The 22,565-nt window shown below is 33.4% G+C and overlaps 3 protein-coding genes across 3 annotated transcripts; 2 read left to right on the forward strand and 1 right to left on the reverse strand.

The window, feature by feature from the left end:
- The first annotated feature begins 100 nt into the window (after positions 1–100).
- Positions 101–3,054, forward strand: LOC111909835 (uncharacterized). The gene is made up of 2 exons (XM_052769804.1): positions 101–1,256; positions 1,386–3,054. The coding sequence occupies exons 1-2, from the start codon at positions 101–103 to the stop codon at positions 3,047–3,049; spliced, it is 2,820 nt and encodes a 939-aa protein (XP_052625764.1). The 3' UTR covers positions 3,050–3,054.
- Positions 3,055–3,660: 606 nt separating this feature from the next.
- LOC111909834 (uncharacterized) lies at positions 3,661–4,173 on the reverse strand. The gene is made up of 2 exons (XM_023905602.1): positions 3,771–4,173; positions 3,661–3,716 (listed from the first exon to the last, which is right to left on the reverse strand). Exons 1-2 carry the CDS (start codon positions 4,171–4,173, stop codon positions 3,661–3,663), a joined length of 459 nt encoding a protein of 152 aa, XP_023761370.1.
- A 5,142-nt stretch (positions 4,174–9,315) lies between these two features.
- Positions 9,316–10,399, forward strand: LOC122197149 (uncharacterized). Its single transcript, XM_052769806.1, has 3 exons — positions 9,316–9,439; positions 9,757–9,989; positions 10,106–10,399. The coding sequence occupies exons 1-3, from the start codon at positions 9,316–9,318 to the stop codon at positions 10,397–10,399; spliced, it is 651 nt and encodes a 216-aa protein (XP_052625766.1).
- Positions 10,400–22,565: the final 12,166 nt, after the last annotated feature.

A 22,565-nucleotide genomic window follows, 5' to 3' on the forward strand; every position in this document is an offset into this window, starting at 1 on the left:
TCCAGTACAAAGATTATCTTATTTATAAAATTAATTTGCAGTGGTCTATACAATTAAATTTCAAAAAAAAGGTTTGCCACATTGTCATATTTGTCTGTTTATGCATGCTAACTCCAAGCGGCCTACTGTTGAATATATTGATCCGATTATTTCTGCTGAGATTCCAAATATCAATGAAGATCCAGAATTGTATTCACTTGTAAGTGAATTCATGATACATGGTCCTTGTGGAGCTGAAAATATGAATTGTCCATGCATGGTTGACAAGCAATGTTCGAAAAAATTTCCAAAGCAATTCTGTGATCATTCTGCGGTTGATGTCAACGGTTATCCCTTATATATGAGAAGAAACAATGGATATTTTGTCGAAAAATCAGGTGTCAAGTTAGACAATAGAAATGTTGTTCCATATAACAAATATCTGTTGAAAAGATATCAAGCACACATTAATGTTGAATGGTGCAATCATGGATCTTCCATAAAGTATCTGTTTAAATATATAAACAAAGGTCCAGATAGAGCTACAATTGCTGTTGACATCAACGTTGATTCTAATCACGAAAAGGTTGTCGATGAAATAAAAGATTATTATGATTGTAGATATATATCTGCATGTGAAGCATCATGGCGAATATTTAAATACGATGTTCATTACCGATATCCTTCTGTGATGCGACTACCTTTTCATCTTCCTGATCAACAACAAGTCATATATGCCGCAGACGATGATATTGATGATGTTCTTGAACAACCTTCAGTTGCTGCTTCTATGTTCACATCTTGGATGGAATGTAATAAAATTAATAAAGATGCACGAAAACTTACATATGTTGAATTTCCTACAAAGTTTGTTTGGAAACCTGATGATAAATTGTGGAAGCCAAGGAAAATTGGACGTTCAATAGGAAGGATTCACTCTGTTTCACCTAAACTTGGCGAAGTCTACTTCTTACGGATTCTTTTAAATAAAGTGAAAGGTCCAAAATCATTTGAAGAAATTCGCACGGTAAACGGTGAAGAATTTCCTACTTTTCGAGATGCATGCTATGCTTTGGGCCTCTTAGATGATGACAAAGAATACGTTGATGCAATTAAGGAAGCAAGTCATTCAGGAACTGGTTTTTATCTTCGTTTCTTATTTGCTACGATGTTAATGTCTAATAGTTTGGGTAGACCAGAGTTTGTTTGGGAAAATACATGGAAACATTTGTCAGATGGTATTCTTTACAACCAACAGCGTAGATTAAAGTCTCCAGGTATTATAATTTCGTATCATTATATGTAAAAACGGATTATATATATTTTAAATATGCACGGTATAATTTTTTTTACCATTACATTGGTTAATATTATATTTTTTTTGACATATTGTTCATTTTTTACAGGTTTATCACTCAATGAGGATCAACTCAAAAACCTGACTTTGTTCGAGATTGAACAGATTTTACTTCGTAACAACACGAGTCTTAAACATTATAAACAAATGCCTTACCCTGATTCCGACACAGTTTCTTCTTCAACAAATCGACTTATCATGGAGGAGCTGGAGTATGACATAACGCTTTTAAAGAAAGAGTTTGATAGTATGTTTCATGCATTAACAAACGAGCAACGCAATATTTTTCTTGATATCATGACTACAGTCAATGATAATAAAGGAGGTGTGTTTTTTGTTTATGGATATGGTGGAACAGGCAAAACCTTTCTTTGGAAGACGTTATCTGCAGCAATTAGATGTAATGGTGATATAGTTTTAAATGTTGCTTCAAGTGGTATTGCATCTTTATTATTGCCTGGAGGTAGGACAGCACACTCTCGGTTTATAATTCCATTGAATCTTACCGAGTATTCTGTTTGTAAGATACCGCCTGATAGTGAACTCGGCAGATTAGTAAGAAAAAGCTCATTGATTATTTGGGATGAAGCACCTATGGTCCACAAACATGCATTTGAAGCTTTAGATCGAGCTTTGAGAGATGTATGTAAGTTTGATAAGTCTACCAACTCAGATATTCCATTTGGAGGGAAAGCGATTGTTTTTGGAGGAGACTTCAGGCAAATTCTACCTGTTGTTCAAGGAGGTAGCAGACAAAATATCGTTAATGCTTCTTTAAGCTCTTCATATATATGGCAACAATGCAAAGTCCATAGATTAACAAAAAACATGAGACTAACCGTTGGAAAGGATCCATCTGATATTCGAAAAATACAAAATTTTGCAAACTGGCTTTTGGACATAGGAGAAGGAAAAGTTGGTGGTTTGAACGATGGTGAAACGATTATTGATGTTCCGGATGATATTCTCATTAGTGATCCACATGATCCTATAGGTTCATTAATTGAGTTTGTATATCCTTCAATCTTGGAAAACTTCAACGGTACGAGTTATTTTCAAGAAAGAGCTATACTAGCTCCAAAAAATGAAGTTGTCCAACAAATCAATGATCGTTTGTTAGCATTGTTTCCCGGAGAAGAAGTAGAATATTTAAGTTCAGATACTCTTTGCCAATCCGAGTTTGTTCATGATCAGTTTGATCCCAATTTATACTCCCCTGATATTTTAAATGGTCTTAAGGTATCAGGTTTGCCAAATCACAAGTTAATTCTAAAAGTCGGTGTTCCAGTTATGTTACTAAGAAACATTGATCAAAAAAATGGATTATGTAACGGCACTAGACTACAAGTGAAATCTCTTGGCAAACGTGTTATTGAGGCAATTATAATATCTGGAACTAATATCGGAAAACAAACATTTATTCCAAGAATGTCTTTAAGTCCATCTCAAAAAAAAATTCCTTTCAAATTTCAAAGAAGACAATTTCCATTGGCTGTATGTTTTGCAATGACAATTAATAAAAGTCAGGGGCAGTCGTTATCAAAGGTTGGTCTGTATCTCAAGGATCCTGTTTTTTCACATGGACAACTGTATGTTGCCTTATCTAGAGTTCAAAGTAGAGAAGGACTGAAATTGTTAATTTTAGATAAGGATGGTAGACTTACAAACAAAACTTCGAATGTTGTGTATAAGGAAGTTTTTAGGAATTTATAACTGCTTCTTACCCATTAAATTCTAACAATTATGTTTTTTTTCTGTTTTTTTGTAACATTTTTTTTTAAATAATTTATTCTTTATAGAGCATTGTAATCCATTATATTCAGTTTGTTTTGATATTTCATTTTCAGACTTTAATAGACGCCACATGGTGTTTCTTGATTCCTCCCTCATTACAAAAAATATTGATTTGGCCTCACACTTCATAAATCATTCACATATTCAAACATGTATTTTAGTTATCTTCGTATTTAACTTTCGATGGATTGATTGTGTTTCTATTTAACATATATTCAAATTTATATACTTTTTTACAAAATTATATTAATTTTAATTTTAAATAATCATTACAAATATTGCTAAACAAACTTAATTCTTATTAATAATATAAATTTGTTTTTCAATTTTTAACCCGTGGTTTCCACGGGTTGTAACCTAGTAGAAACAATAAATATATCAACATCTTTTAGATTTTACATTTGTCAGTTTGGGACGACAATTTAAGCATTGATAATTATTAGATATATTATATTATCTAATAATAATTACAAGTATTTTGTTTCTAAAATTCACATAGACTATTTAAGCTCAAAGCTTGCAAAACGACATCACAAAATTGCATCATCATCATCATCATCATCATCAAATACAAAAACGAAAACACCTGCAACAATAACAAATAACAATCAGATCTGAATCACAAGTCTCTTCTTCGAACCCGGATTCGGTTTCACAACCCGAGATTTCAGGGTTTCCCAACTAGACCCGAACCCGAATCCCTGCCCGAATCCAAACCCTGCTCCAACACCACACCCAATCCCAAATCCAAACGCAATCCTTACATGATTCCACGCCGAACTCCCTAATCCCATGCCGCCGACCAATCCTACCCCCACTCCGGCGCCGCATCCGACCCCGGCACCGGCGCCCGGACCCAAAACGGAGTCTTCTACTTTAGGGGCGTATTCATGGAGGTAATCGGAGATGGAGTATGCCTTCTCTGAATCGGTGGTTAGCTTTAGACCTTTCCATTTCCACAGCGGTGGATCCTGTTTCTTCTTGTTCTTGATGTGTACGCCATTGATGTAAGAGGAGTTTGAATTTGGATTCGAGTGCTTCATTGGGTAGAGGAAGGTTGGTGGATAATGTCTGTGTTTGACTTGTTATTGCCAATTTGCTATTTTGCCATAAGAAAAAGAGGATGAATAAGATAATTAAAATGTGGGGCAACAATGGCCCATGGACTTTAACCAAGTTAATTTGGATACATGGGATTTTATATTTTTTTCCATATGGGCCAAAATGGTTTAATTTGGATTTTAATCTTATTTAGAGGTAATATGTATTGGGCCTAATAATATATAATGGTGTAATAAAAGGTCATAATGTAACCAGTGTAATCGGACGTTAAATGGCCCTTGGGTAAATGGTCTTGTAATCTTAAGGTCGAGCCATATGTACATTTCCTGATGTTATAATTATATAATTGAGGATATAATTAGGTTTTAATGAGCCATATTTATATTTCATCATATCATATATACTTATAAAGCTAGCATTATTTCTTGAATCTTATGCATTTGAAATCCTCTTTTTTAACTTTCTCAAACCACATTCATTTGAAACCCTCTTTTTTAACTAATGCAACTCAAAAGTTTTCTTAATTATGATTTAACACTCAAAAGTTTTATAACTTATATTATGTTTAATTAGCATTTAGTGAAAAGTTTACTATAAAAGGCCAATCTTTTGTGTCTTTTGTGTTAATACAAAAATCTTACATGTAAGAAAGATTTGAAGATATTGTGATTCAAAAGTTTTCATATAGTTGAAGCATTCACGATCCAAATATGATGATTTGAAGAAATGAGTTATGTCGCATCGATGGTAATTGTAATATGATTTTTTTCTTTCAACCAAAACAAATCAAGCTTTCTATTCTTTCTTTATATTCAGTTTCTTATTTAATATTTATATGTGATTTGTGTGTATTACTTAATCTTGAATGTGACTCTCCAAACATCAATGTTTTGCTTGGAATATCTTTTTGCTTCTTCTTTTTCAAGAAAAATATTTTGATTACAGGTTAGTGAAGAATTGTCATTAAGTATCTATGGTTGAATGATGTTAAATGAAGAAAGAAGATTCATAAAATAGATATAAGTTTTTTTGTTTGAGCAAAGTTGATGAATGTTAGTTTTTTATTTTGATTTAAATGTATGTTTCTGTAACATCTTTATTTATATATTCAACCACCCAATGCTCTTATTTATTTGATTGTAGTTTTTCTATTTTGATTATGTTTATTTTATATTATTTTTTTGTTGGGTTATCCTACACAACATATTTAAAAGACAATATTTAAAAGATGACATAATTTTGAACATTTGATATGTAATTATGTTAACTTATCATTATATGTTCTTCATATGAAACTAATTTATCCATATTACTACGACAAGAATTACATATGACATTTACGAATATATATATATATATATATATATATATATATATATATATATATATTATATGTGATTTGTTTAACATGTATATGTACCTATGTATGTTGTAAATTTATAATTAAATATCTTTATGTTTAATAATTGAAGGGATTAAAATGATGCATCAAAACCAATTATTTAGAAGAATATAATAATAATAATAATAATAATAATAATAATAATAATAATAATAATAAATATAAATTTCCAAGTACCGCATTCATTTGAAACTCACACTACAACTCAAGAGTTTTCTAATTTATATATATTTATTAGTTACAACTCAAGAGTTTTTAACTTATGATTATTAATTAGTAATCACTAATAACTTTTTATTTTCCTTTATTTATAAGGTTGTAAAGTTTTGCTCATTAAAAACATTAATGTATTTGAAGAGATTTGTGAATTAAATATGAAGAGTTAATATAAATGTTATAATAGATGTTTTAGTGTTTTTATGTTATTAAAAGTTATAATGTTTATTTTTCATATTTTTTATTATTCGTTGTATATATATTTTTTTTAATATAAATGTTATAATAGATGTTTTTCTATTTTTATGTTACTAAAAGTTGCAGTTCATATTTTTGTTCATACGTTTTGTTACCCGTTATATTATCATTCATTTGATATATAATTTACACAATTTTAAACGGTTTATAAAATTATCAAATAATTTTATATATCACAATGACTTAAAAATTAAACTATAATAATAAAACTAATATGTTAACTATATGTTTGCTTTACTACTAACGTTTTGTTTCAAAGTAGAAATATTTAATAATAATTTGGTAAAATTTATTATTTTAACTATATAATTCTATTATCACGCAACGCGCGGAGATTCACCTAGTTATGTTATAATTATATAACTGATGGTATAATCAGGTTTTAATGGGGCCTCAAGTAAGGGATTTTGGTCCTAAGATATATTAGCTAGTGCAATTAGATTATAAATGATCTTCAGGGTCGTCTAGTTAGGTGTTAACTGAGCATACAGTAACTTGTTTAATTTTATGAACTTATTAAAGTGATGTTTTGTATAATTATTTTTGAAAATAAAGAGACCAATGATTAGAAATGAGAAGTGATTTGTATACATTTTTTTCTTTTTTTTTATCAATATATAACAATTTTTGTTTTAAGTGGGTTATCTAAAATGTATAAACAACATATTATTGTTATATATTAATAATAAAAACTGTCGTGTACAAATTAGTTTTTTTTAAGAATTTAGCAGTACAATTTTAATTTAGGTAAATAAATAGATCACGGCTACCAAAGTGATTAAGAAAGGTGTCATGGTATTAACGTTTTGTTTAAAATTGTTGCATTAAATGAATTAAAAACTAATCTTTGGCATTTTGCGTTTGTTTTTATTTTTCTTTGATAAAATATTCGTTTTGTTTGTTTATGTCGTACCATGTTTACATTTTAATATTAGTAAAATATTTATTTACTTATCGTTTATTTAGGATAATGTACAGTTATGTATCTTAACCTAAAACTATAATGCATTATTCCTTCTAAAAAAATCCAGTCACTATAATTTGAACCTATTATTAGTTTATTACTAGTTTGTTCTACCTTTTTTCTTCAAATATTTAAACACCACATGTGCTCCAAACAAAAGTACATGAAATATCACATTCTGTTTAGTTAATGGGTATATGCTAATATTATAATAAACATAAATTAAAATATCATATACAGAGCTTATATTAGAGTGCGTGTGTTCAAATCCTGCTAAACCCTGTTTTTGTTATTAGACAACTAAAAAAACATAAGAAAATGTTTAGGAAAAAAATTCAAACTCAAACCATCAAGCATATACATAGAGCATAAAACATTAACCAACTTTTACGATTTTGCGACACTGCTATTTTTGACAAAAAATCATTTTATTACAAAAGTAAAGATTGAGAATTTTCGACCCATGGTAGTGAATACACCCAATTTTACGATTTTGCGAGCATTACATACATTTTGGCTAGTAAAAAAAAAATGAAAAAAATGAATTATATATACAAAAAACTCTAAATTGCAACTGGGAGTGGTCTTGAAGATTAAAATATCCTCAAATATACATGACAAGTTAGAAAAAAAAGCTCTTATCGTTATTATAAGTTTTTTATTTTTAAATAAATACATAAATATTTTTAAATAAATATATAATAAAAAAATTGGACACCAAAAAAAGTTAAGCCATATGCAACTGCACACAGCTGACGTGGTACTTATGTGACAATGTCTCCACGTCGTGCATAACAACTCGATGTCATAGTGGAAGCAGGGGCGGTCCTTACTAGGTGCCCGGTGTGACACCGACAACACCTAGCTTCCGCGCACATAGTAGAAAAAAATTTGTTTTTTTTTTTTTTTAAATTTTTACCTATTTTGTCACTACGTAAAAAAAATCATGAAACTACTAAATTTTTTTTGTGCAACTACATAAAAAAAAATAGTCACTCTATCAGGAATTACCAAACGAAAAAAATAATATCAACCCTAATGTTTTAATCAATTATTATCTAACAGTCTAATTGCCTAAAGCCCAAAATAAAACTTAATTGGATAAATTAGAAATAGGACTAATTGCTTGTAAAAAGATAGCTCAATCCTAATTAATTGAGTGTGTAATTGTGTATTATCGGTAAAGGAAAAAAGACACGATTACACTTAATCCATCGAGGCATCGACAGATCGACTACTCGACCGTTAGGCCTTGGCTACTGTCGGACTCGTGACTTCACAATCCTTCATCCTTGATCGATTTCATTGTTGGATCGATCACAATCCTTGATTGATTTCAACAATCCTCAATCAGTCAATCTCTCATTCTCTTGAAGCAAGCATCGATCAACTTCTGTCTTCTTTCAATTTCTACTGTTTTGGTTAACAAAATCCACTTCAAAGTTCAAAGCCCTACACTACAATGAAACAAGTAAGTTTTACTACTAATTCATTTAGATATTTGAAATTGATATGTTTTTTTTGAAGTTATTGATTGACTCGGGTGAAATTGATTTGTTTTATTGAAGTTATATTGTTTGCTTAGGTTATATTGCTATGTTTTTTTTTGAACTGATTGTTTGATTAGGTGAAATTGATATGTTTTATTGAATTTATTGTTTGATTAGGTGAAAGCAACTTGTTTTATTGAAGTCATTGTTTGATTAGGTGTAATTGTTATGTTTTTATTGACTTTACTGTTTGATTAGGTGAAAGCTACTTGTTTTATTGAAGTCATTGTTTGATTAGGTGTAATTGTTATGTTTTTATAGGTTAAACTAAGTGGTTTTTTTTTAACCAAAAGACAAAGACCTAATCCTAATGAAAGTGGTGAAGAATGTTCCCAAATACCAATCACCAATCAATCGATCCCTTCCGTTTCTAATCCTAATGCTACTCCACAAACACCAATCACCAATCAATCAATCCCTTCGGTTTCTAATGCAACTCCACAAACACCATGCTCTAACCAACTTAATGATAATGTTGACTTGAAAGATCTTCCAAAGGACCCGACAGATAGGCCATTGGTTACAAGTTACAAATAAATTGTAAGAGATGATGTAAGAAGAGCATATTTGCTTCAAGGACCGTGTCAAGTAAGGGCACATAAGTTTCCTAAAAAAAATAGGTGATAGATTTAAAAGATTTATTCCTTCATGGTTTGATGAATTTGATTGGTTGGAATATAGTGTGAAACAGAATAGTGCATATTGTTTATATTGTTATGTGTGTGGGGACCTCATGGGACAAAAAGGAGAGAGAGATGCATTTGTTTCCCAAGGTTTTGATACTTGGAATAAAAAAGATGCATTTCGGACTCATGTGGGTGGTGTTGATAGTTTTCACAACAAAGCAAGAGAAAAGTGTGAGTTTTTAATGAGGGAAAAACAAGCTATTAATGTAGTCTTGAGGAGGCAAACCGAAGCAGAGAACCATAAATATAAAGCTCGATTACGTGTTTTTATTATTGTTGTTAGACTTTTATTGAAACCGGTTTACCGTTTCGTGGTCATGACGATTCGGTTAACTCGGAAAATAGAGGGCTTTACATTGAAGTGTTAACAACCATTTAAGAGACTAGTGAAGATATTTTCAACAATACTTTAGAAAATGTTCCTAAAAACAATCAACTAATTTCCCCTAAAATTAAAAAAGAACTTGTGTAATGTTTTGCACAAGAAGTACTTTTGAGTATTTGTGAAGAGATTGGTCAAGATGTTTTTGCTTTACTAGTTGATGAATCTAGTGATGTTTCAAAAAAGGAACAAATGGATATTGTTTTGCGTTATGTCGATAGTATTGGCTTTGTGAAAGAAAGATTCAAAGGACTAGTGCACATGAATGATACATCCTCTTTGACACTCAAAAATGCCATAAATGAAGTACTTACAAGTAATAAGTTGAGTTTTAGGCAGGTAATTTATTCTTTACTTTTTTGTTATTTCAATTTAATATATATATATATATATATATATATATATATATATATATATATATATATATATATATTAATTGTTTTAAATTTTAAAAGATAAGAGGACAAGGTTACGATGGTGCTAGCAATATGCGAGGGGAATTCAATGGTTTGAAAGCTTTGATATTACAAGAGAATGACACGACTTTTTATGTACATTACTTTGCACATCAACTTCAATTAGTAGTTGTGGCTGTAGCAAAGAAGCATGATGGTGTTAGTGACTTTTTTGTGCAAATTTCGTTGGTGGTTAATGTTGTTTGTGCCTCGTGTAAAAGAAAAGACTTACTACGAGAGCAAGCAAGAGAAAGGGTGCAAAAAGGCTTGTGTAGTGGTGAAATTGAAACTTGAAGAGGGTTAAATCAAGAGAATACACTTGTTCGAGCGGGAGAAACAAGATGGGGTTCACATTTCAACACACTCACAAGTTTGATGAAGTTGTTTGCGGATGTCCTTGTAGTTTTAGATTTTGTGAAAGAGGAGGGAGGGTCAATGGCAAACCGTCAACAAGCATCTGGAATCTTAGCATATTTTAAATCATATGAGTTCGTGTTTTACTTACATATGATGTATGACATTTTACACCTCACGGGTACATTGTCAAAACAACTTCAAAGAAAAGATCTAGACATTTTAGAAGCGGCTTCGATGGTTAGAGGGACAATGGAGGCATTGCAATATTTTAGAAACATAGGGTTTGCTAGATTTTTTTCAAAAGTATCCTCTTTTTGTCAAACACACGAAATTGATACTTTAGGTATGGAAGAGTTGTATATTGATGCGAGAAACCGTATGACTACAAAGACTAATAGGTTTCATTTTGAGGTTGAAATCTTCAACATTGTGGTAGATATGCAACTAACAAAATATTGGGATCGATTTAGTGAAACAAGCACCCAATTACTAGAATACATGGGGTGCTTTGAGCCCTTGTGATTCATTTGCACAATTTGACAAATCAAAGTTATTGAAGTTGGGTATGTTATACAAGTATGACTTTGATGATTTAGATATGATAGACCTTGAAGGACAACTTGAGATATTTTATCACTCTTGCATCAAAGATGAGCGCTTCACTAGTTTGAAAAGCTAGAATTTTCGACCTTTCTCGTTTGATGGTTAGTACGGGGAAGCATCGGTCTTATCCTTTGGTCTATAAGCTTTTAAAGTTGGCTTTGATATTACCCGTAGCGACCGTAAGTGTAGAAAGATGTTTTTCAAAGATGAAGCTCTTGAAGACCGACTTGCGTAACAAAATTGGTGATGAATTTTTGAACGATGCATTGCTTTGTAATGTCAAGACCGAAGCACTAGCGAAAGTTGAGAATGAAAAAGTAATGGAGCAGTTTCAAAAGATGTCTGCACGAAGAGGACAAATTTAAATTCTAATAGATTGTTGTTGTATTATGTTTAACCAGAAAAAATTGTATTAGATGGTTTATATTATGTTTGACCGGATTTTTTTTAATGTTTTATATTATGTTTGACTGGAAAAAAAATTTGTGCAACCCCTACTACTAATTCCTGCGTCCGCCCCTGAGTGGAAGCAATACGAGTGAGAGAGATGATACTGTTTTTAAAGGTAGAATTTAAAAAAAAGTTTTGAAATTTTTATACACCTTTTTATTCTTTTCTATCTCTATTCCATACATTATAATACATTTTTTTTGAATGGCTTAGTGATTTTATTAGAAAAAAATTAGCAAATAGCTAACAAATAATTGCATAGGAATGGACAAAATTGGATTTAACATCCACGCAACATGATTAATACTAACCCTTCTATTCCAATTAACAAACCAACTATAGAAATAATCGATCAATCTATGAACCAACGAATTTTTTGTAATAGTCTCTTGACTAAAAAGAACAATATTTTGAAAGTTCCATAGAAGCCACCACATAATCATAATTATAGAATCCAAACCCTGTCTTTCCATGTTTGAAAGATGTATCGAGTCAAGCCAAACAAAAACATTGTTGAGATCCATAAAGGTCAAGATGTTGATGTCGCACAACTTGCCAATGAACCTCTAAAGGTTTGAAGCCACTTGGCACGAGAGAAAGACATGCATATTATCTTCATTTGAATTACAAATGCCACGAATGATACTCGAAATACCCATACCTTTCAACTCAAAGTTTAACGTAGAAGGAAGTCTTTTTTACGAAAGCACCAATTAAAAATGTTCACTTTACTTGAAATGAACTTATTCCACCATGTAGGAATCGCACCATATGTGAGGATAAATTCATTTACACACCTTCTAACTTCCGTCACTAAACTCATCACTAACACCCAAATTCCAAACTGTCACACCCCAAAACCGAGAACGGCGGAAACGTTCTGGGGCGGAGGACGTCATGTATGTATCACAACAATGTGAAGTAGTAAACAAGCAACAACATCGTCCATTGCATTGATAGTAATAGTTTAATACACGTGTGTTCTTTCATAGTAATAAGACATTACAACAAGAAATCAAAATAAAAGATGAGTCTTGACTGCTCCATCTTCGCAAAACCTGGTCATCGTACCTGTCTACTGGTGACCTGAGAATACAAGTTATTTTGAAAGTGTAGGTCAGCATTTAAGCTGGTGAGTTCATAAGTATTTATGTCATTGTTCGTATAAGTTTGATGATAGCATTTGAAATCGTTCAATGTAATTGTTTGTATATGTTTTGAAAACTCCTAGAAAATCTCATATTTTCTACTAGTATAAAAAGTAGTCTTCTACCAAGACCTGAATGTTTTGAAAGTAGTCTTTAACCAAGACCTGACTGTTTTGAAAGTAACAAAGATGGTTTTCCCCTTTATGACTCCTATTAACAATATATAGTCTACCTCATCGTTTACGTGAATGTATCACAAAATAAAAGTAATAGGGAAAATATAGCCATATAAGTATTATCCTTTTGTATTAGGATAAACACGACATCGCAACTGCTGAAACATATTCACCTTGAATATCCGTAGATGTTCATTTTCCTCTGTAGCTAACAGCAGGTTGAAGGAATGGTTAGTCCCGTAAAGGTCTCCCTAGTATAAGTATTATCTGTAGACATCCGTAGATGTCCATTTACCTCTGTTGTTAACAGGTGGGTTCCGGAATGGTTAGTCCCGTAAGTATACCTGTAATGGTATCAACCGTAGACATCCGTAGATGTCCATTTACCTCTGTTGCTAACAGCCGGGTTTAGGATTTTGAATTTAATTTATATTTTAATTATTTAGTAAACTTCAAAAATTCATATCTTTCTCATACAAACTCTGTTTTCGACGTTCTTTATATCCACGCGAAGGTGAGACTACGATCTACAACTTTCGTTTAGACTCCGTCGGCAAATCTTGAATTTATTTTTAATATTATATTTTAATAGGTCGGGACAGGAAAAGTCCGCTAAAATTCCATAACTCCTTCATCCGATGTTTGTTTTCGCCGGACTTTTTACCGTTGTAATACCATTGATGAGATCTTCGATTCTCGTTTAGGTCATGTTGGTAAAAAGCCATTCGATCTGGATTTCGAGTTTTTAGCTGTCTACTGCTATGTCTGAAACTTCGAAAAATCATAACTTCCTCATATGAGGTCAGATTTGGGCATTCTTTTCATGTACGTTTACGGTTTAATGATATCTAAAACTTTCATTTAGATACCTAAAGCTAAAAATTATTGTATTGAAACTTCGCGTTTTTCGTTTAATCGGTGTTGCCGGTTTTGCCGAGAATCTTCGGTTGGTCATAACTTCTTCGTTATAACTCGGATTTTAGGGTTCTTTGTATGTACGAAAACCTTGATACGATTCCTACTACTTTATTTAACCCAAATAAGATTTTAGGAAAGTTAAAATTTGACCTAAATTTGACTTGTGATCCATCATATTGTCTCGAAATATCGGGTTGTCACACAAACCCACCCGTCGTTAGAATTTGAAAGATGACAACCATTAAGTAAATCTTGCAACTGTTGAACATGATTTACGAGATTTCCTTCAAGAATTGGCCTAGAACGATCCCACTCCCACTGGACTCCGATCCATCTCTCGATTATAGTACAATCTTTTTTTTTCCAAGACATAAAATCTTGAAAATTGTCTCATCAAAGTGTCGTCTTCAATCCATTGATCTTGCCAAGACACCGTATTTGTTATTCTCACAAAATGGATCAAAATCAAAACACACCACCAGCAATGCAGTTTTACTAGACACAACACCATGCCAATATTCAAGTTTCGATTCTCTGACCTGTGGGTTTATGACCCTGCTCCGAAGTTCACCAATTCCACAACAAAACCTTTTCAAACCGAAAGTTTCTTCCAAAAAACCTTTCAAGTTTCAATCAACCTTCCTAACCCAACAACCTTCTCAAACTCAAAGTGTAGATTCTGCTCCAGTTTCGATACCCGAAACAAAATTTAACAAACAACCACAAGCTTCAAAAAAAAAAAGAAACAAAAAACGAAGACGTCACAAACATGACGAAAGGCATAGTAAGAATATGGGGATATGGTTTTATCACATGCTTGAGTAATCTACAAAGATAACATCAAAGCAAACAACCAAAGCCGACACAAATTTAGGGAACAGGTTCTAGACAAGTGGAGAATTCAAACCAAACATGAGAGCTCACACTATCGAATTTAATGGTTCCTTCAACAATATCACAACCCAACTTAAAAGTGGGATAATGACTTTGACAGTTTGACGTCTTAAACGCGAATCTCCAACCATACCGAGCAATGCGGCATACAAACAAAATTGTCTACTTATATAAATGCTTGGTAAGTTAAGAGAAATGCTGTAACACCTTTAAAATTCATGCCAAATTTAAACTTTTAAAAACATTTCAAATGCCAAGAGTTATTACAAATTTGTTTTCAAAATAATTTCATATCAGAGTATCCCAGAAATCCAAATCAAAATATGAGGAAGTGTACGGTCACGCCTTCGCCTTCCCGCGATCATCAGAAATACCTGAAACAAAATCAACAACTGTAAGCCTGAAGCTTAGTGAGTCCCCTCAAAATACCAACGCCATACAATCATAATCATATCATATAAACAAACAGAACAACCATGCATCTCGAGTCTACAGTGTGACTGGTCGCCCGCACCGAGCCTTCAGTCTACATGGTCCACTCTCTGAGTCTACAGTATGACTGGATCGCCCACACTGGGCCTTCAGCCTATCTGGCCCACTCTCCGAGCCTCGACACATGTGGACTGCTCTCTCAGGGCCTTCAGCCTATCCAGACCGCTCGCCGGGCCTTCGGCCTGACTATGTGCCCTCCTGGGCCTGTAGTCTATCCGGTCCGCCTTGGGTATGTTGGCCTGCAGCACGAAGCAGGAACCATCTCAACCCAACCCCATACCAATAAAACAATCATGTGCACATATATATCATACGCTAACATGCATGTAACAGATAGTCATACCGATCTAACAGATCACTAACACAACAACCATCCTATAACCAGGATACCGACCTAACCTGTCACTAACATAACATCATCCTATATAACAGGATACCGACCTAAACTAGGTCACTAACATAACATCATCCTATATACCTGGATACTGACCTAAACTAGGTCACTAACATAATAGTGTAATACCATCCTAATTACCAGGATGTAGATCTATCAGATCAATAAACATATCAAGTAAATAACTGGATACAAATCCGATAAAGGACCGGCCTTGGTGCCTTATACCCTGTTGATATAGTGAGGATAACTCACCTCACAAGCAGTGCCGAAGTACTGAAAACCTCTGATCGCTGTCACATCGGAATCCCGAATTATCACATAATAAATACCAAGTCATTACACAACATAACAATCTTAACTAAGGTTCCACACAATCCATCACGTCCATTCTCTTCATTGGGCCAAGGCCCAACGCCAATTCCATAACCTTGAAAGTCCTTATGCAAAGCCCATTATTGGCCCAATTTACCAAATTGGGCCCAACTCCCTAATTGGGCCTAATTCCAAGATCCATTATCAAAACTTGGCCCAAAATATAATATTCATAAAGTCCAGCAAAGGCCCAAATCCAACTAGTCCATAAACAACCCAAAACCCGAATCCCATTTGCCAAAGGCCCAACAGAGGGCATACGCGGGGCGTACTCACTAAATGGTGAGTACGCTGGGCGTACCTGCATATACGCTCAACGTACTCCCCTATTAAGTCACTTTCCCATTAAGTGCTTAATACTCCAATCCAGAAGCTACATATAACTGATCCAAGTCCTTTTCAACGTCTTAATCCATAAAGTCACTGACTTGGTGACTTTGCATGACCCTAAAAAGCCCAAACTCCAAAATAGCATTCCATTCTCATAGAAATGATCTTAACTCATGCATGAATCCAATAAGACATTCAAGATGACAACTTTCTACCTTAGGGACTCATTTTGATCTGAGAGTGGCAACTCTAAGTCCATATACTTGGGGCCAAAATGACTTCAAAATCAAACTACACTAGATCTAAGCATTCTTGAGAAAAGTTATGAACTCTATACCTACAAAGAGTCTCAAATGATGATAATATTCCAGATCTATAAGCTCAAACTTCCCAAGTCCTTCCTTGCCAACTTCTTCTTTCCTCTTCCAAGCTTAAAAGTCACCAAGATGGCCTCCCAAGATCAAGATCACACAAAAATGAAGGGATGAGACGTTCTAGGGTTTTTTTGAGGTTAGGGAGGCTGATAAGGGGCTAGGGTTCAATTCCTCATGTTCTTTATATAGTGCTTGACCCTAAAATTAGGTTTAGTGTCACTGAGCGTACACTAGGCATACATCTCGTACGCTGGGCGTACGCCTCCAACACCCGCGGCCATTTAACCTTCTACGCCGGGCGTACCCCAGCTTACACTGGGCGTACTCACCTAGCTGCCACCTTTACAATGCATGGTCCTTTCTTTCCACTTCCTTCCAAACCCAAGGGCCAAAAGTGACATAATTCAAATCCGAGAGATGAATTTGAAGCTACTTGAAAAATGAGATGTTACAAATGCTATGAATTGGACACTTCATCCGTACATGTTTTCACAATCTACCAGACCGAACAAAGGCTCAAAATTTTCTAAATGTAACTTGGACGTGTGGGTAACACATTCGATCTCAACGATGATATAAACAAGGTTAAAATGGAAGAAACTTGATGACCAATTAGGAGAGATAAAAGGAAGCATGACTTTGGATCGGTAGTTGGTCAAAAAAACTTCTAGACCCAAACAAAATACAAATTTTTGAAGACAAGTTTGACCTTTTTTTTTCAAGTTCAAGAGCGAAATTTGAAGATACAGCAGGAAGCCAAACTAACAACAAATCATAAGGGCATCCACAATGCATTAAACTTATTAGAGTTTCATGGATTGATACATCATCATTTTACTTACTATACAACTCTATATTACTTTTCCTACGATGCATTGAACTCAATAGAGTTTAATGGAATATATATTTAATAGTTAAAAGGTTTCCTTTTCCCATTGAAGAGTTTAATGGCCATTGAACTCCATATCCATTGAATGCCAACATGGCATCACACAATGGTAGAGTTTAATCCATTGAATGCAAATTAGGTATGCCACCTCATTCAATTGTCCCATTAAACTATGCATTGTGGATGCTCTAAACGACATGCAAAGTTTGAAAATGATGCCTGACAGTGTCGAGGACGAGGAGCCATATACTTTTAATGGTAAAAAAAAACAAATCTTGCAATAAATATAAAGGGTAAATAACACAGATGGTCCTTGTGGTTTAGGATAATTTGCGTACTTGGTCCATAACAACTTTTTTTTAAATCGGATCGTCCCTATTTTATATTTTTGTTGCATGCTTGGTCCCCTTACCCCCACCCACCCCTCCTTATGTCCAGCCATCCGAAAATAACCTCCGGCCACCACTGCGACTAACCTCCGGTCACCTCCATCAGCTACAATAAGAACAAAACCAAAGTTCCAAAAGAAATATATAACATTGGTGCCCAGGTAAGCAAAAGTGATGTTAGAATTAGAAAGCAGACAAAACCCATAAATTCCTTCCCTTTCTCCTTTACCATCCTTTCTTCGTACCCACCTGCAAATTCTGACGCCACAATTCCTCCCACCAATGTTTCCTCTAATACCCACTAGTTTTATCGACATTCTGAAACCCAGATGCAAAAAAACAAACAAACAAAATCAAACCTACATAATACATAATGTAAATCAATCCCAGGTTAAAAAATGAAAATCAACTCAGATGCAAAGAAGAAATAACTACAAATTGGAGGGTGAATCGATCTCTGGTGTAGAATGAGATTATAAATCTAAAAATTCATCAAATCTTAAAACACCTACAAATCTTGTTTCAATAAAACAAACCTAGAAATCTTGTTTCAATAACGTTAAAACACCCGAGTTATTACCTGCAAACATACCTCTGATCAATGCCCCGCCTCCTTACAATCCACAATCATCGGAAACTTATGGGAAACTACACTAGGATGAGATGCCTACGAATTCAAGTTTGATATTATTGGTGATGGTTTCAAAAAGGGGATGATTCTGAGGGTGAGGGTGGGGGTTTGGGTTTTTAAAATCGATGGTTTTCATGGCTACTGGACGTCGTACATGAAGTAGTGGTGGTCGTCGACGTGAAGTTGCGGTGGTCGTCGGACATGATTGAGTTGTGAAAGCCAGACATGAAGGTCGAAGGAGAGGGAGTGAAGGAGACAAAGAGTTCGACGGATGTTTTTTATAGGTGTGGGAACATTATTTTTTATTAAATTATAAATAATATTTAAATAAATAATAAATCAATCAATAAATAAAAATTTAATTAAAAAAAGAAATAGACGAGGGTAAATTAGTTTTATTAGAACAGATAGGAACCAAACATACAACAAAAATATAAAATAGAGACGGTCCAAGTTAAAAAAAATTGTTAGGACCAAATACACAGATTACCTTAAACGACATGACATGGACCATCCGACGCAAATATAAACCGAATATGTTCGGTTGTTTGTTTACTTTTATTTGGTCAACTACGTAAAATTTCATTATTATATATATATATATATATATATATATATATATATATATATATATATATATATATATATATATATATATATATATTAAAATTATCAGTCCTTAGCTACAGTACACTGCTAAGGATTTGACAGTTTTAGTCCTCTGATTATGGATGAGATTGTAGTTTTGGTCCTCTGATTATGGATGGAACTGAGTCGTTGGGTCAATGTATACACCAGGCGTACACATGATCAAGTTAGTGCCTTGCTGTCCTACTCTACATCCTTATTCGCATCGTCATCGAATCCCTTTCACTGTTTTCTGCCACGTCCCCATTCACCGCTTCATCTTACCTTTTCACCGACTTATTCTCTGTCTCCCATCTTCCTATTCGTCTGCTACCGCTTCTCTTCCCCAAACTTCGTCGATATCTCCTCTTCGATGTCGATGTCCGCCACTATAGAAGAACCCGACAAACAACCATCAGACGTGTTTTATATAGACGCGATTTTGATTTTTCCCACCCACCTCCACTGAGTCTGTTGAAAACTCTTCGCCCGCTTCCAACTTTCTACTACTCTTACTGCAAAACTGTCACCGATGATTTCCTCCACCTATTCTACTTCTCATCATCTGCCATTTACCCGCCATGGACCGACCGTCTGTGACAGTGGTCGTCGGCGCCGCCCTAGGCGGAGACCACCTCATCACACGGAAGGAGGAAGCCCCCAACCAGCAACGGAACTTGTTTAAATTAATGTAACTTTTCTTTTCATAATTATTATATCTGTATTTTCAATTAATATAAAGTTTATTAAAAATTGAAAAGTAGAAATAATTTGGTTGATGCGGTGGTGGCCAAGATATACATGATAGCCTGATAAAATAAATACTATAGTTATGAATTTTAATATCTGAACAATAATTCTAATTTTTTCTGGACAACCTCTTTTTGTTTATTTACAATACAATTTAATTTCTGACTTTGAATTTTACATCAAAAAACTTTAAAACTATTTTGATTATTTACGATACATATGACAAAATCTTATAAAAAATAAATAAGAAAAAATGCTTAGATTTAATTAAACGCAATGAACTTATTATTAAAGAACTAAGTAATAAAACGAATAAAGAGGATTTATCAATATTTGTTTCTAGTATCTATGTTACTTACATATCAAACATATATGCTTATATGTGTAGTTGTGTTCCTAAAGTATGCTAGTCTATTTTGTACAATACATCATATCATTATCAAGGATAATTTGTTTATTTAAAAAACTTCAACTTCAATACATCATTTTTTTTGTGGGAACTTTGTGTTAGTATTCTTTTCGTGAAAGAGTTTTAAGAGTGACATAATAATTTTCGATAGAAACCATACGTTTGACCTTTTAGTTTGAATTCCTCCTTCGATGAATCACGCCGTAATTTATTATTATTATTATTATTATTATTATTATTATTATTTGCAGTTAATTAAATGTGTTTGACAATCAACTCTATAGCCGTAAATAAATATTATGTTAACAAGAAAAACTAAACAAGAAGACTTTGTGTGCATCATCTAGAAGCCATGACCACCGCCACACTAAATGGAAAAAGAAGTCTTACCTTTAATATCACTTGCTTCAAAAAAAAAAGTTAAACCGTTCTAAGTGGTTCACGTTAATCCATCCCCGGTTCTAAATGGAAGGACAATTATGAAATATCAGCAAAATTTTAGATGTGTTAACACAACAAGAAAAGTCACCGTTTGGGACGACAAAAAGCGTCGTAATACTCAACAAAAAGCGTCCCTACTAGTGTCATCCCTAATAGCCGTCGACACTAAAAAATATTCCGGCAACCGGCGGGTGTTATTCCATCCAAGTTACCCAGAAGTACCTGTTGTCGCAAAAGGTGTTGTCCCTATAATGTTGTCACTAATGCCGCTTTCTCTTTTAATAAAATTTATATATTGTATTAGTTTATATTATAAAAATGCATAATGTATAAAAATGCAAAATGTGCAAACCTTACATAAACAATCTAATAAACATGAAATAGTAGTGGATGTAGTCCATAGTCTAATACATCAATAATAACATCACCCATAACATAAAACAAAAAATATTAATCGTCTTCCTCATCGTCATTTTTCTGGTCGTTGTTGCTCGCATTGTCAACTTGCTTGCTAAATGAGCGGATAATATCTCCAATTGCCGTCACAAACGCGGTGTTTTGAATAAAAGCATTAACATCCATATTCTACAAAGTAAGAATATAAGTTAAAATATAAAAACAAATTATTATTATTTAACAATTAAGTCACAAACACATTAAGTCGTTAACAATTTAACAAACTACAAAATTCATAACAATTTAACAAATTAACAAGCTACCAAACTACCAAACTATCAAATTCATAACAAATTAATACGTACCTGTGTTGGTTGCGGTGTTTGTGACTATGACTATCACTTGGAGGGAGCACTTGTACCCACAACGGAAGATTAGACCCGCTCTCACATGTCCCCTTCGAACACCTAACACCTTCACAAATAAGTCTATCTAATTAATGAATTTCGGATCACCATCGGAGTCAGCTATGTGCTGAGTTTGTAAAGCAACATCAACAACTAAAACATTATGTATTTCACGAAGATTATCAGTATACTTCAAAACAAACATAAAAAACCAATATTCTACTTCATTTTTAAGTAATAATAACTTAAATATTGTTCTACAACCAACGGGTCAACGAATTCCCCTTATGTATTGACATACGCATGGTTAAATACTTCAAGTTTATTCAAATTATTTTTAACATTAAAAAAATATGTTATACTTGAATAAACATTATAAAATATGTTATAAATAAAAAAACATTAACGTAACTTACATTCTTGAAAGAAGCACTACCGTAGCTACACATCCCTCCATGATTCTTAACTACTTGCCTCTTCGACATTCTTTGTTTACACTAGATTGTTTACAATGTGTATCTATTAAGAAGTGGTTAATAGTACCACTCCAACGTGCTGAATCCATACCCGGAGGGGGGGGGGGGGTGTTCGAGCCCTTGCAGCCTCCGCACCCTTTAGCATATCTATAAAATCATCTTTTGTCCTATTTTTGCGGCCTCTATACCGTTGACTTATCCCGAGTGTTCAATAACGCCCATATAATTCTAGCATTGGACTGGGATCATTTGAAATGACTTGAAAATCAAAATATGTCTATAAAAAATACAGAAGTTAAAAATAAATCAAAATTAAACATGTTAAATCTAACTTTATAAAAAAAATCACCGAAAGATACGTGAACATTCCATTCCTTTAGGCTTCAGGAACTTTTTTCCAGGTGTTCTTATCCAAAGCTATGTCACGCTAGATATAACTTCCAACCTCCCGAATGAAGCATTCGTAAACATCCCAATCGGCACAAAAATATTTCTATCAAATACTATTTTTAGAGGTTGCTTGCCGTTTGCTTT

This window comes from Lactuca sativa, chromosome 3 (assembly GCF_002870075.4).
Source record: "Lactuca sativa cultivar Salinas chromosome 3, Lsat_Salinas_v11, whole genome shotgun sequence".
Classification (NCBI taxonomy): domain Eukaryota; kingdom Viridiplantae; phylum Streptophyta; class Magnoliopsida; order Asterales; family Asteraceae; genus Lactuca; species Lactuca sativa.

Excerpts from the sequence above, each read along its gene's own strand:
- LOC111909835 (XM_052769804.1), top strand. The coding sequence starts at position 101 with ATGCATGCTAACTCCAAGCGGCCTACTGTTGAATATATTGATCCGATT. Across the intron at positions 1,257-1,385 it reads GCGTAGATTAAAGTCTCCAG|GTTTATCACTCAATGAGGAT; the intron begins GTATTATAATTT and ends CATTTTTTACAG.
- LOC111909834 (XM_023905602.1), bottom strand. The coding sequence starts at position 4,173 with ATGAAGCACTCGAATCCAAATTCAAACTCCTCTTACATCAATGGCGTA. Across the intron at positions 3,717-3,770 it reads GGTTGTGAAACCGAATCCGG|GTGTTTTCGTTTTTGTATTT; the intron begins GTTCGAAGAAGA and ends TTATTGTTGCAG.
- LOC122197149 (XM_052769806.1), top strand. The coding sequence starts at position 9,316 with ATGGGACAAAAAGGAGAGAGAGATGCATTTGTTTCCCAAGGTTTTGAT. Across the intron at positions 9,440-9,756 it reads CAACAAAGCAAGAGAAAAGT|TACTTTTGAGTATTTGTGAA; the intron begins GTGAGTTTTTAA and ends TTGCACAAGAAG. Across the intron at positions 9,990-10,105 it reads ATAAGTTGAGTTTTAGGCAG|ATAAGAGGACAAGGTTACGA; the intron begins GTAATTTATTCT and ends AAATTTTAAAAG.